This window comes from Sylvia atricapilla, chromosome Z (assembly GCF_009819655.1).
Source record: "Sylvia atricapilla isolate bSylAtr1 chromosome Z, bSylAtr1.pri, whole genome shotgun sequence".
In the NCBI taxonomy this organism is placed as follows: Eukaryota; Metazoa; Chordata; class Aves; order Passeriformes; family Sylviidae; genus Sylvia; species Sylvia atricapilla.
The window spans coordinates 38,666,849-38,681,306 of NC_089174.1; the positions used below are offsets into that span (position 1 = coordinate 38,666,849).

Consider the following 14,458-nt stretch of genomic DNA (forward strand, 5'->3'; position numbering starts at 1 on the left):
TGCCTATATTACTTCACAAGTATCTTCAGGAATGATTATATTTTCTGGGAAATGCTGTTACTCTGTCCTGGATTCAAGACTTTCACCGTTAGGCATTCCACTAACTCTAATTTAAGGGTCTTGTAACAGGAGAAACAAAGAGACACATGGATAGATGAAGACACTGTTTCAGATGCTAGTAAGATTAGATACACATATTTTTTCTTCACTAATTTGCTAGTTTCAATACGTTACTGCTCTGCTATTAACGAACAGTAAGATTATGGGACAACTGAGTTTATAATGGCAATTTTCTCAGTCTGAGAAACATTAACGATAAAACTGTTGGCCTGAATCTGAAACTCTTTCAACTCTCACCACCCACTCTGTGTGCCAGAATGTGATGAAGATTGAAGGACAGCCAGGAAGAGAAACCAGAATGCTTGCAATTTTCAGCAATGCTAAGAAGAAAGGGAAAGCTTTTGCTGTTGAGATCACCACCAATCCCTCTTTCTACAACTCTTACTGCCCTAAGTAAAATATCCCACCTTTTCAAATTCAAAAGAAACCTTTGACAACTTCATAAGCTAAAATGCAGAAACTATGCAGAAAGAAAATTCTTTCATTTTTAACAATAAAAAGGAATCCCCAAAAAACAACAAAATTGACCACTTCCTTTGCTTTCAGCAGTACACTAAAATAACAACTTTCCATAAGAGACTCCAACTGGTGAAGACACTAAAAGACTAATCTAAGAATAAATTCATGTGTTAAATCAAGCCACACCGTTTTACAGATTAATTTAAAACTCCAGATATGCAACTCTTCATGTCTTATCTGCGACATACTTCAGCATGTTTTTATAAAAATCAATACAAAATTAAGATATGAAGAAGAGTTTAAATGGGTGAATTTTCTAGTGGAATATTCCAAATTTTCCCACAATTTTCTCAACTTGCATGAGTGTGATAGCCCTCTGAAACAGACTCAGCCTTAAAAAAGCAAAACCTAAGCAATCATGTACATCCAGGCTAATTAAATACACTGCAGGCAAAATACATCACAATCAAAGAGTAAAATCCTGCCCCCAGTGATTTTGCTAGGTGAAAAAGCATGAAACCCCCATCTTTAAATCTCAGTTTTTCCCCTGCATTAAGTAAAACATGTCTTCGGGTCTCTTATTTCTTAATTCATATGACTTCAGACTCTTACCCTGGTCATAACTTTGCAGCAAGCACATTCTCATAAAATCATCACATAAACTCACCTCATAATTAGCCTATATATTATCAATTCATTAAATCTTGACAGAAAATTGCACTGGACAATTTTTCTTAAGACATTGATGTGATGACTGGTAGTGGCTAAGACTACTGTAACTTGATAACATTCTTCTTGTGTCTTAATAGTATTCTCCTGTAGCTTTACACACGCTTCTGCATGCTTTTATGGATTCACTGGCCCAAGGGAAAAAAAAACAAAAAAACAAAAAACCAAACTCTTTTCACAAATATACAAAGAGATCAAAGCACAGGAAGTTTTCGCTTCTCAAAATAAGTGCATTTTTCTAGGGACCAGAGGTGAAGCCTGACCTTCATACTTCTCTTTTTTTATCTCCATACAACAACACAGTAGAAACAAACACTAAGACCAAACAAATATTGAAACATAATTAGCAACAACTAAGGATATGTTCAATGCTAAAACTCTTCTGGACATACCTGATAAATTTTGCATTTCACTAATAAAAAATTTCAAGATTATTTGTCATTACATATTTGAATTGTGAGAGACTGAAATGTTATGGTTAATGGCTGTTAACAGGAATAAATGTCCAAATATTTCTAACTGGAGGTGAATAATGCATTCAAAGTTTTGATAGATGCAGATGTTTGAAAGAGTAATATAGTGTATGTCTGACTATAAACAGATTCATAAAAGTAACTGATAGAGCTATTAAAACTTCCACTGCCAAGGCTAATATAGATATATGTATCTCTTTGAGGCAAAATAATCAGTTAAGTAAGAAAAACTATGCATAAAAACTAAAAAATACTTTTCTACTGTTTTTCTATTTTCCTATCACAAGACTGCTACAGAATAAAGTCTAAGTTAATAGCTCACAAATTTGAAGAAAAATTCCATGCTGACCACAGTTTGTGTCTATGACTAGATGCTAACAGCACATAGTTTTTAATATTCCATTAAGAACACAGAAGCCCTTAACTAAGGGCTTAGCGTAAGTATCTACAACTACCTGATAAAGATTTAGGATATTATGCAGTTAAGTTACTATCATTTTTCTCCAAACAATCCTGTCAGTAATCTAATAAATAACAATGAATGTTGTGATTATAGGAAAAATCTACACAGCCAGCTAGTTAAAAATGATGATTGTTGAAAATTCCATAGAATCCCATAAGAAGATCTCTGATGTCTTCTACAACACAAAATGTGACAGCAGGACAAACAAATATGTATAGAACCCACAACCTGTCTACTAACCTAAATAAAACTTTATCTAACAGGTAAAAAAGAAATTCAGATTTTTTTTTTTTTAATTATGTAAGTTACTGAAGTCTACCCAAGAAAGTCTCTAGGTTCAATTCCTGTTCAAAGATGTGAGCTTCACAGAAGGAAATCTGTGGAAAAACTTGCAGATAAACTAAAAGATATAGGAAATAAAAACTTTTGATAAAGCAGGTAGTTCTGTTTAAAATAAGTTAAATGCTGTAAATTAGATTGTTTCATGAAACTTTTCTGATACTTTGACTCAGATCTGAAGATCAAAAAACCATTAATTCCAGCTAGCATATTCACAGATAACTATACCGAAAAGTAAAGAGCTCTTTGAGGCACATTAAGGTAGTTCTTTCCAGAGACATTTTAATTAATTTTAATCCAGGGCTTCTTGACTTTGAAAAAATAAGGTAACTTAAGAAGTGAGAAAGAATAAGGTATTAACTGAATTTTCAAAGTATAGATCTGATCATATGGAACTCTTTACTAGATATGAATTGTATCGCTATAGTTGCTGAGTCACTTATTTAAAACACACTGAAATATTCTTCATAAAGTCTAGCAAGTTTTTATACAAAGGAACAAATATGCAATAAAGTTCATTGAAACCTACTTGCCTATAAACTTTAAAACAAGTGGTAGCAAATTTCACTATCTGGCAGCAGAAAATATAGATTTAAATTGATTAAACATCAGTCTACTAGAGAATAAAACCTATTCCTTATTCAGCACAGAAATGCAAGATTCAAGATTTAAGTGCATATCCAGTAGAGAAGTAACATTCCTTTTCATTTATGAAAAGGCCCTAAAATATTGAAGAAAAAAAGTACACAGTACTATACAGATTATTAATTGCTACACAGATTACTAACCTTGTTTGTCCTTATATGATTCAAATTTCCAAAAACAAATCAAAAATATATCATGTACAAGCTCGTAAAACTTAAGTAAATTCTATGCCATTACCAAGGCTATGATGACTACATGGATACTTAGACAACTAAAAAAAAATACGCGCAGTGGAATTCTTACCAGGATACTGTCCAGATCAGTATCAATTGAAGGTGATATTGGTAAAATAAGACATTTACACTAAGAGGTATGTTGTATTTCTCTGGGGAATGGTTTTTCCCTAGGATCCCTGAAGCCTGTAACCATGTAGCTTTACCCTTCCTTCCTTTCTTGACCTAAGTGGCTGAGATCCAGCCATCCCCCCCGGACAGAAACCTTGATAAGGGCCTGTCCTCCCCTCTTTCTTCCTCTTGCCCTCCGGCTCTCCAAGGCTCCAGACCTCTTTCCCTCCTTCTGGACCTCCCTTGCCCTCTGGACCTCCTGCCCTCGTTTCCCCTCCTGGAATAAACGTCTCGGATCAACCCTGGGGGTAAGAGCCTCTTTTGGATCTTTTGCCCTATCCCTGAAATATTCCCCCAAAGCCTCCCAAGAAACTGAGCTAGGCCCGGGGGGCAGCGGGCGATTAGTTTCAGAGGTATATGAACGTTTTACTTCAAAAATCATCAGAAATTGTATTCACTATCTCAAAAAAGATCCTTTTGTGTAGCTGTCTGTCTGAAACATACAGATTTCATTTTTAGAGTGTGCAGGAATGTGACGAGGAAGGCTAAGGTTTATTTGGAATTAAATCTGGAAAGGGATTTCAAGGACATTGGTAGTAAAAAGAAGGTTAGGGAAACGTGGGTCTGATGTGGAATGATGTAGGTCTCCTGGTGACAAAGGACACAGAGAAAGAGAGGATACTGAATGCTTTTTCCAGTTTAGTCTTTACTGCTAAAGGCAGGCCTCAGGTACATCTGGAAGCAAGAGCACTGGAAGCATGAGCACTAAAGCAGGTTGCCCAGAGACACTGTGGTGGCTCCTTCTCTGGAGACATTCAAAATTCACCTAGATCTGATTCTGTATAACACGTTATAGCTGATTCTGCCTTAGCAGTAGTGTTGGTACTAGATGATCTCCAGAGGTCTTGTCTAACCTCAACCACTCTGTGATCCGCCCTATATTCAAACTGTATTTCCCCTTTAAGAAAAATACTCTGGAAATAGATTTTTTTTCCTCGAAAAATATTTTCATTCTAAAAGTGTTCAGAAGATAATTCTTACCCATATTTACAACTTTACTACATAAACAAATTATGAGGCAGTGGCTGTCTAGGTTTCCAGTGAATGCTTAGGCACGGGTCCACAATTGCAAGTGTGATTTTGCACACTAAACAGCTCATGTTGGATCATACAGCAAGGTGGCAATTCCTTATTCCATGTTAGGTCAGACAGCACAAGGAGTAAAAAGACTTCTGCTAGCTTCATGAAACAGGACAGCTACAAAAGAATAATAGCAGATCTTAGTTCCACAGTAAGCTGAAAACTGTTATTCAGTCATGTAAGAGAAGATCACTAGCCATAGCATGTGTTTTATAAAAATGCAGATACATAGAAAGAGCAGTAACAGATGAAATTTGGATTGAAAACACTGAAATACTATTGACAAAAATCAGATCCCTAGAAGTTGAAATAGGATTTTGGGCATCTAAGTGTATGTTGAAGCTACCAAGTTCAAGAAACACTTAGATCTCCAAAGTCCTATTTCTACTTTTAGGACTCTGTAGTTTCAATGTTTAAAATATTTTGCTGAGGAAATTTAATTGTCTAAAAGGAAAATGTGACAATGATTCAAGTTTTACTATGTTGTAGACATGGTACTTTATTAAAATAACTGATAAAGTATTAAAATGATATGACCATCACTCTACCAGGTTTAAGATACTATATACTCATATAATTTGAGGTTTTCTCTGAAATTCAAAGACCAAAGTTTTTAAAAAAAATCAGTTTCTTCACTTTGTTAACTTTAAACCTCAGGAATTATACTAGGCATAAAACAAATCCATATATGACAGAGTCATTCTTTCAAATTAGGTCTCAAGTCCATTTCGGAAAGTAATTTTGCAATATTTAACGAGAGTAGCTGAAATAAAAAAAGAGAGAAGCAAAATATGTGGACTGTTACCACTTACTTGCTCAATAAACCTTGAGCAAACTGAACACACTTCGTTTTGATTATAAAGATGAAACACTTTCTTCAGAGACAGCTTGATTTCTTCAAGCACACAATCTGTCTATTGCAGAAAATAGAGACAATATTTTCCCAGCCATAGCACAATTTTCCTCATCCATCGTAAGTAATTTTCAGGCAGGCATATGTGTTCAAGAACAAGATTCTCATATTAGAATGAGAATGATAGGGATCAGTGCAATATCACTCTAGAGCGGCCAACGCCTGAGAGGAGACGCAGAGCTAATTTTTTTTTGTAGTTCTAATGCCTTCTGTGGAATTTTGTGCATACATATGAATACTAGAGTGTTATTGTTTTTAAAATAATCAGTAGGTAAAGGCAATACAAAATAATTCATCTTTTATAACAGTGAATTATTTTAATGGAAAAATGGTGTGCTAGCATCAATATAGAGATGCCATAATATAGTACCAATATAAAGCATTTATCAGCAGAGATAATGTATTTAGAATACAGATAATCAGAGATTATAACTATAATAGAAATAAGAAAATAACTACCTTAGTTAAAAAGCATTATTTTTAACTTATAAAAGCAATTCAAGATAATAGGACTGATTTACAAGATTTATTCATCTTAGAAGCGTGTAGTTATTTATAGAACAAACTCACTAAATAAATGTGCAGAAAAGGCAGAAGCAAAGAACTGGTCGCTTGTTGTTTTTCTTGTACTACCCAAATACAAAAAGTTGTAGCTGCTTTTCTATTGTTTATGATGCAGCTGGAAACTGTCTGGGAAATAGTCCTGATCAAGATCAGTCCCAGAAACCAAATCTAGTACACAGTTAGTGTGCATAGCAGAAATCTTTTAAATAATAAAGTATCATCCCTACATATTTACTTTCGTTTCCCAAAGCTGCTGTTAATTTAATGAATTAATTAAATAACATTACCACACACATTTGAAATAACCTGTGAATATCTAAATCTAGAGAATATTTACTTCAGGATGCTGCTGGATTTGCATATTTTCAAATTTTCCATCTTACTGTCCTTGGTTAAATACACGTTTTTTTAAATGTGCAAGTCTAGCTTCTTCTTCCACATATGGTCTGCCATAATATAAATAGAGTCAACATATATTTTACCTGTTTTGGCATTAAGAATTCCTTTAATATTTACTCACAAAAATTATATAGATTTATTTAAGGCACTGTACTTTTTGCTGACATTTCAATGTTTTTTTTCCCTCCTTTTTACTTATCCTAAATATTCTGGGACAGGTTAACCTTGATACATTCATCTCTTCATCTAATATAAGTTATTTTATACAGAACATTAATCACTGTGACTGCAAAATTAGCCTTATTAGATTGCCATTTAAGCAGCTAAAAATAGCACTGTGGTCACAGTGCTTTTAAAATAGAAGTAGATAGAGAAATGCAAAAGCTCAGAAGGCAAGTTCAGAAACGTTTAATGTTTAAAATAAATATTAAAATCTCCTCATCATAAGTGGAAGTTTATGCATACTTATGATTATGCATACCAATTTCACAAAGACATTTGCACAATAATCCCCTGTCTGTATTATTCCACACAAGATTCCTTTTATTTTTGCCTTTCTTCATACTTAACTTCTCATATTTCCCTTCAAGCTCCTTTTATACACCACGTTAAGAATATTCTCCTCCTTTGTTTTTTCCTGCCTCTTCCTGCATTCCCCAGCATCTTTTCCCAATCCACAAAAACCATCAAGCGCCCCTTAGTCAGTTCACAGACAACACCAAGCTGGGCAGATGTGTTGATATGCCAGAGGGTAGAAAGTTCTACAGAGGGATCTAGACAGGCTGGATTGATGGGCTGGGGCCAGCTGTACAAAGAGACCTTAAAGATCTCCTAGTCCTTACACCCCTGCCATGGGCAGGGATACCTTCCATGAGAAGCGGTTTCTGCCACACATTTCCTCTTTAAGGGGGGTGACTCCTCACACTCTTCTGTACTTTACCATGTGTACTTTCCACAGAGTGCAGTCTTTCAGCTACTCATTGAGTGTGGGTTCCCCATGGGGGTCATTACCATGCGCTCTACTTTAATTCATAGATAAAGAAGTTATCTCTTTCCAGTGACCAACGGAAGTGCCAGGCAGTCTGAAGTCACATTATTTCAAAACTGTAACTATGGAAAATGTAGTGATAGAGTACCCATTGAAATTATCTATGACTTGGCTTGCAGAAGTAATCAACAGAAAAAGCTTTTGGGTCCAAAATGTAATTAGCGGAAGTCAAAAAAAGTAGCAAAAATGTACAGTCTTTTGGTATTAAAGTGAAGCAAATTATGATCAAGAATGTTTAGTCTGCTCTCTAAGGAAGGGAGGATCATAGAAAATATGAATCACAGAGTCTAAGAAAGAGTCACTAGCTTTATCGAAACAGTGCATTCTTAAAACTTATAATGTGATTATTACAGAATCTGACTTGGTATTTCTTAACTTGCAACTTTGCATAACTGTGAATTATTTTACCCCATGGGAAGTCTCCAATAAAATATAAAGCCCCAATTCCTTTAATAAGGAAGTTGTGAATATGTGTAGCAATGCATAAACAATTAATTCTTCACCATTTATAAAATTATGCTACATATCATTAGAATAGTAACTTTCACAGTAAAAATACTCTGCAAACTCACAGAGCTGAGGATATGATAAAACAAACTTACAGTTTCAACTTCAGCTAAGTTAAATTAAACAACCAGTAGACCTCAAAATCTAAATATATGTAAAAAAATAAACAGACATAAACAAATTTGTTGTCTAAAAAGTATTTTACTAAAATGGTCATAATTTTCCCAAACTTTATCTATTTTTTGTCCATTAGTTTTAATTTCTCTGTTTGGAAATAATTTCTAAAAGGAGGATTCAAAACATATAAAACTGGAAACACAATTCTAGCTGTGGAATGGACAAATCATTATTCTCACAGGAAAAAAGGAAAATTAAAATCCACAAAACTGAAGGCTGAATATATTTGTATTTGCATAGGTGTGTCAGAGAAGAAATAGTCAACATTCTTGTTCTTCAAAACTCCTGGTAATGAATAATACTGCGATGCATTTCTCCATGAATTAGATGAGTCATGTTTTCATTGAAATTATCAGCCATTGGAAACTTGTTATTCAAACTGTGAATAGCTATCCTTCTTCCCCCTCTTAACTCCTCCCTTTTAATCTCTTTATCTTATTACTCTCATTTTAAAAGAAGAGCCATTAGTAATGTCAAGGAGATAGTACACAGCACAAAAAATTTTGTGATACAAAACTATGAATTTAGTTTAATGCAGAAACTATTCTAGTTGGAAGGATCAGTATACATAGCCCCACATAGATACATGCAATTACAACAGGAGATTCTTCACAAACAAAATGCAGGTGATGATATCTAAAATTGTAAGGATGAATACAAATACAAATCACATGGAAGAATGAATAGCAATACCTATAATAAAGCTAGTATTCAAAGACATAGGGTTTCCTAGCACTTCTTGATCAAAATTTAACCTTTTTTTTTTTTTTAATGATGTTTTACTGTATACTGCCTGAGGTCTGACAGACGAGAAGTGAAAAGTGTCTGAGAACTTAATATACAAAGAGAATTGAGGCCTCTGCTCATTTTAAAGGTAGAAAGAACCATGCAAAAGATTGGGCATCAGAGTTTGAACTTTACTGCATCTGAAACTACGTCCTAGGGAATAGGAACACAACAAAAAGATTGAAGAATATAAAAAGACACAATATGTGTTGTTCAAATGCTTCCATGTCTACGGTAAATTTAAAGAAAATGTAAAATTGAGTTTAATTAATTTCTTTCCAAGATTAAACTAATCATTGTCTAAGGTAATTATTTCTGTGCAAAAACATGTGTTTTACCACTAATAAAAACTATTCCACTTGAGAATTGTATCTTGACCAGAACTGTACCAATTCCTGAAAGAGATGTAAATATTAATTCTACTAAGGTCTGACTGAAAACATCTTACAATTATTATCAAGAACAGGACAAAAAATACAGTTTAAAAAGAGAGTGACAGTAATATCACTGAAGAGTAAAATCAAAATGTATTGTTAAATAAGAAAAACTCTTATTGTAGAGCCCATAGCTAACAATACTTAACAATACTTTATCTACAGCAACAGGAGTCCTAGGAATATAAATACAATGAAGTTAGTCTTTCAAAAACTACTCTAATAATTAAAGGATTTATGCAATACATAAAATCCACATAAAATACAAACTTCCTACAGTTATGAAACAGCAAGTAAGACATATATTTAGGTCATCAGTACAACAAGAAAACTAGAATGCTAAGATCAAAATATATTGCAAGAGTAAAGACTAGTCACCATGATTCCTTCCAAACCAATTCCCAATCTACATAAAAGTGAAAACGAACATTTAATATTTAGCAGCATAGAAGCAAGAGAGTCTAATCTCGCCTAATTTCAGAATTTTTACATCCAAATTCATCCAACACACAAAATGAAGTGTTTTATAGGTGGGAGAAGGTGAAATGGTTAATTTCAACCTAGGCAAGACACTATGGTCAGAGGAACCAGACTTGGAAAAACCTACCCTATCCACAGATTATTACGAGAGTTCTGACAACTAGATCACCATTTGCAGATGTGTAGTTAGTATTCTTTTACTTCTGTTGTTATAAAAATTACACAGGAGATGAAAAAACTGTTATAGTTGCACAGTGGCAGGAGTTTCAGAACCTTAAGATAAGCCATAAGAAAACAAAGACAATTTAAAACTAAAAAAAAAAAAAAAAAAAAAAAAAAAAAAAAAAAAAAAATAGAATGTAGGAAGTGGTGATTTTGCAGACAAGGGAAAAATCTTTACTTAGGCCTACAAAAAGTGGTTTCGAAGTAAAAATCCTTGTATCTAGTGAAGACTTCAACACAGAGCCCTCAGAACCTCATCTTCCATCATTCTAATGCAGAGTAATATTAAAACACAAAAGTTATTTCTGGTAAGTAGCATTGTAACAGACCAATGATTCAGTTAAAAATAGAAGTAACACAGTAACACAGTAGATATTTTAAAATGTTGGATGTTCTTGCCTTAATGAACTTGAGTATGTTATTTAACAAGTCAGCATAAAGAGGTAACAGTCGGAGAAAATCTATAATATAAACAGGGATTTAAGAGTTTCACTCCAAGATTACATTTCTTTATTAGTTTAGAAAAGAGAAAATATATTCCCCTAGAAGCAGAACTCCTAAATAAAGATACATAAAAAAGATCAATAGACTGCCCTGAATCTGATAGTTTGCATCCTTGAATTATTCATTACTGCCTGCAAGCCATACCTTCAATCTGCATTACAATCATTAAAATAATAATTTTTTATTAAATTTGAGATTATGGAATTGAAGCTCCACTTTTTAGCTCCTATAGATCTAACAATCCCCTTATCCAATGTTTGCATCAACATTTAACTATTTTTCAGAACTTTCATTTGATATTTTACCAGTGGTAATATTCAAGAAATAACAGCCTGCATCACTATTTGCAATACCAATACCATATTTCAAAGGAGCCATCATGGAAGAGATCAAGCTGCCCTACCTCTCAGATATGTTTTGTCAGTCAGTCTTAAGATGAGCAAAGACAATATTGTTGCAGCTTATGCTCATTTAACATTTGGAATACTGATTGATTTTCTTACTCCCCACAGCCATATGGATTAGAAACTCATTTATTTCTCTTTGTTATGAAAACATAATCTGAAGCGGAAGTATTTAGGAAATTTAAAATGCAGGATAATTATGCAACAAGTAAAACACTGCATAATCTCATTACACCAGAGATGGGTTTTGACAGTAAGAGTGACAAGAACATTTTGAATAAAAAGTCAACAAAATCAAAATGCATAAAATGAAATACATTTTAACAGAATGTTTAACTGCAGCAAGAAATAAGTGAAGTCTAAAGCTTAGAAAAATTTAGAAATTAATCAGCTCTATGCATGGAGAACAGAATTCACTTGACAGAATACAATAACATAACACAAGTCACAATATTCTTCCTCTATAGTCCAAGCTGCCAATTATTGGGAATCAAGGAAAGATGCAATCCTTTTCTAAACCTGTATAATCCACTTTTTCATGTAGACTTTGGACATCATCTCTCTGGTTTTGAGAGCATTCTTTGCTCTCATTCATATTCATGCAAAAATAAAGTGATGACATAATGAATTATCATTATTATTTACAAAGCTAATCAGAGATAAGCAGGTTATAGCATCAGAAACTAGACCCTGAATTTGATGACCAAAACTTAAATGTTGTTTAATTTTTTTCTTCTTCTTTTTTTTTTTTTTTTTACTGAAATGGGACTTGCTTGGCTAAGATTTTCATTTCTTTAGATGTTTAATTTTATTCTTACAATCAGTTTAAGTGTTCTAAAAAAATTAAGCAAGTGGTTTGTTTTCTTTTTTTTTTTTTTTTTTTTCTTTTTTTTTTTTTTTTTAGCTGTAACTAACAGCCAAGTTTCATGCACTGGGATCAATGATTTTGGGGAAAAAAAAGTTTTCCATACACAGCAAGACAAAAGAGATTTTGTAGTACATTTTCATTCCTCAGAATAATTCCTTGTGTCTTAATGGACTACTGCTGTGGCTAGATTTTTGATGTTTGTTTGCTTTTTACTGTCTTTCATCTTTTCAAGAGCTAAATTGCTTTGTATATTTAATTACCTAAACACTTTCAGAGTAGTTCTTTAAATTCTACAGCTTTACTTAGATTTGCAACAATGCACAGTCAAGTCGCCTTTAAGTCTTCTGCATAAACTTAATTCTCAGTACCAAAAGAACATACCCAAATGCTTTCTTCTTGACGGTACTGCTTCCAATTTTGTCCACTGTCACTGAACATCAGAAGGTAGCTTGTTACCCAGTCTGAGCTCCCGTAACCACCTTGAGTAGCAACAGCAGTAATCTCAGTTCTTTCACCAAGATCAATCTGAAGCCATTGGTATTTATTGGACACAAGTGGAGACCAGCCACCAGCACCTTAAAAAGAATGAAAAAGAGTGAAAAGTATTCCTAAAAATAAGCAAGTTAACACAAAACTTGTATATGCAAAAATAAATTAGTTCACTTGAGAAACGTTATCTAATGAAAAATATCCTTCTCCAATCTGGTTTTCAAACTAGATGACTGTTAGAAGTCCTTTCCAACGCAAACTATTTAATGATTTTCTGATTCTAATTCAAGATATAGTTTCATCAAAACTATTTTGATATTATTTAGCAAGTATTCTGAAAATGTATACTAGATTACTAGATATTTGTAACCAAATATAACTACTAAAATTTCTTGATTTATCGATGAGGAATTGATTCAGATCCTTTTCTCTGTTTCGAAGCTCTACAATAAATTTTACAGAGTAATTTTTACCAACTAGAGTCCTCAAGTAAAAAAATCTTAGTTTTGTCTTTTTATCTTATGCATCTCAATTTAATTTTATGTAAATGAAAAGATCTCTAGCAGTCCTGTTAACCTCAATGATTCTGAATGATTTTGTTCTGTAAGGTCTGGATATGTAAATTTACATATGAAGCAATAAAGCATTGTTAGATGACAAATTTGCACATGCTCCTTAAAATGACCAAGAAACCTGTAAGCAAAATGGTAAGAGAGTACGAGGTACACACATGTAGTTTCAACCACAGGCACACCTGTCTGCAAAGAAAAAATGTCAGCCAAAACGTAGAGCTACACCTCCAGTACTTGAACTAATCAGATATTAAAAGAAAGAAATCATATCAGTTCCGTGCTCTTTTTTCTTCCTTTGTTATTTACTCAGATCATGCTAGTTTTCCTGTAAAGCTGGGTGGAAAAGGTCAGAGGTAGATATCAAATCATCTCATAAGAAAAAACACTCGTTTGTGAACTACATTGCAAAATACGCAAGTATTCAGACACAGTATCTGGTGTGTTTTATCAGAGAATGGTGACAAAAATTAAAAAATACCCATTGTTTAAGGACAGATTTAGATCTAACTCTGGAAAACATAATGTGAGAGCCACCTTGAAAAGTTCTTAAAGCACTCATACATGGAACTAGAACAAATATATCTAGGTCACACAATAATCAGTTAGCTACAACCCAATTTTATGCTTGTATGTACTTCAAGATGCAGAAGAATTCATAGCTACATACTACATGTTGCTTAATTCTGTTTAGAGTCCTGAGTCAAGTTCTTAGCATTACCTTCTCTAAGAAAGAAAAAGAAAAAAAACTTACTTAGGGATGTAAAACTGCTACTTAAATATAAAATGGTGAGAAATTATATAGGTATTTAGATATCACAAAAAAAATGTGAGGTCCATTGAATAGTGCCAATCAGAAAGAACTGAGAGAAAAACATGAAGTCCCATGTGCATACCAATTCCTTTGTCCACACAGTTATGAACGAACTAAAATGTAACAGAATTAAAACTATGGAGTTAGATACTGTGCACTTTTTCCCCCCTCTTTATCTAAATCAGTATTTAGAACTTTATGTAAATATGTGATTTCAGTGGCAGCATCTTAGTCCCTCTCAAGCAGATTCTGAAGCCTTTCCTTATGACCACATAATTTCATCTTTCAGTGGCTGTGCAGAACAATGTGGTGGCACCAAACAAGAAAACTTTGTAAACAGCCAGCATGGGAGGTTAAACAAAGGTCCTCGCACCCCTAGGCAGAGTAGTCCACATTCACATCATACACTGTATCTGTGACAAACACCAGGCAAGACTCAACTGCCAACTTAACTTCCAAAGCTGCAGTTCATGCATGAATACTTACACACACAGCAATATTCTGCCATGCTGTTATCCAAAGCCTTCTTAGAATTATGTGTAACCATGCTAAGTTTGATGACATTTTT

At 33.6% G+C, this 14,458-nt stretch overlaps 1 protein-coding gene across 1 annotated transcript in view; it reads right to left on the reverse strand.

The window, feature by feature from the left end:
• The window catches only part of CNTNAP4 (contactin associated protein family member 4), a 198,777-nt gene that overhangs the window by 108,505 nt on the left and 75,814 nt on the right, over positions 1–14,458 (reverse strand). The window contains exon 3 of the mRNA XM_066340080.1: positions 12,400–12,593. Coding sequence (XP_066196177.1) covers positions 12,400–12,593 — 194 coding nt within the window. The remainder of the gene's footprint in view (positions 1–12,399; positions 12,594–14,458) is intronic.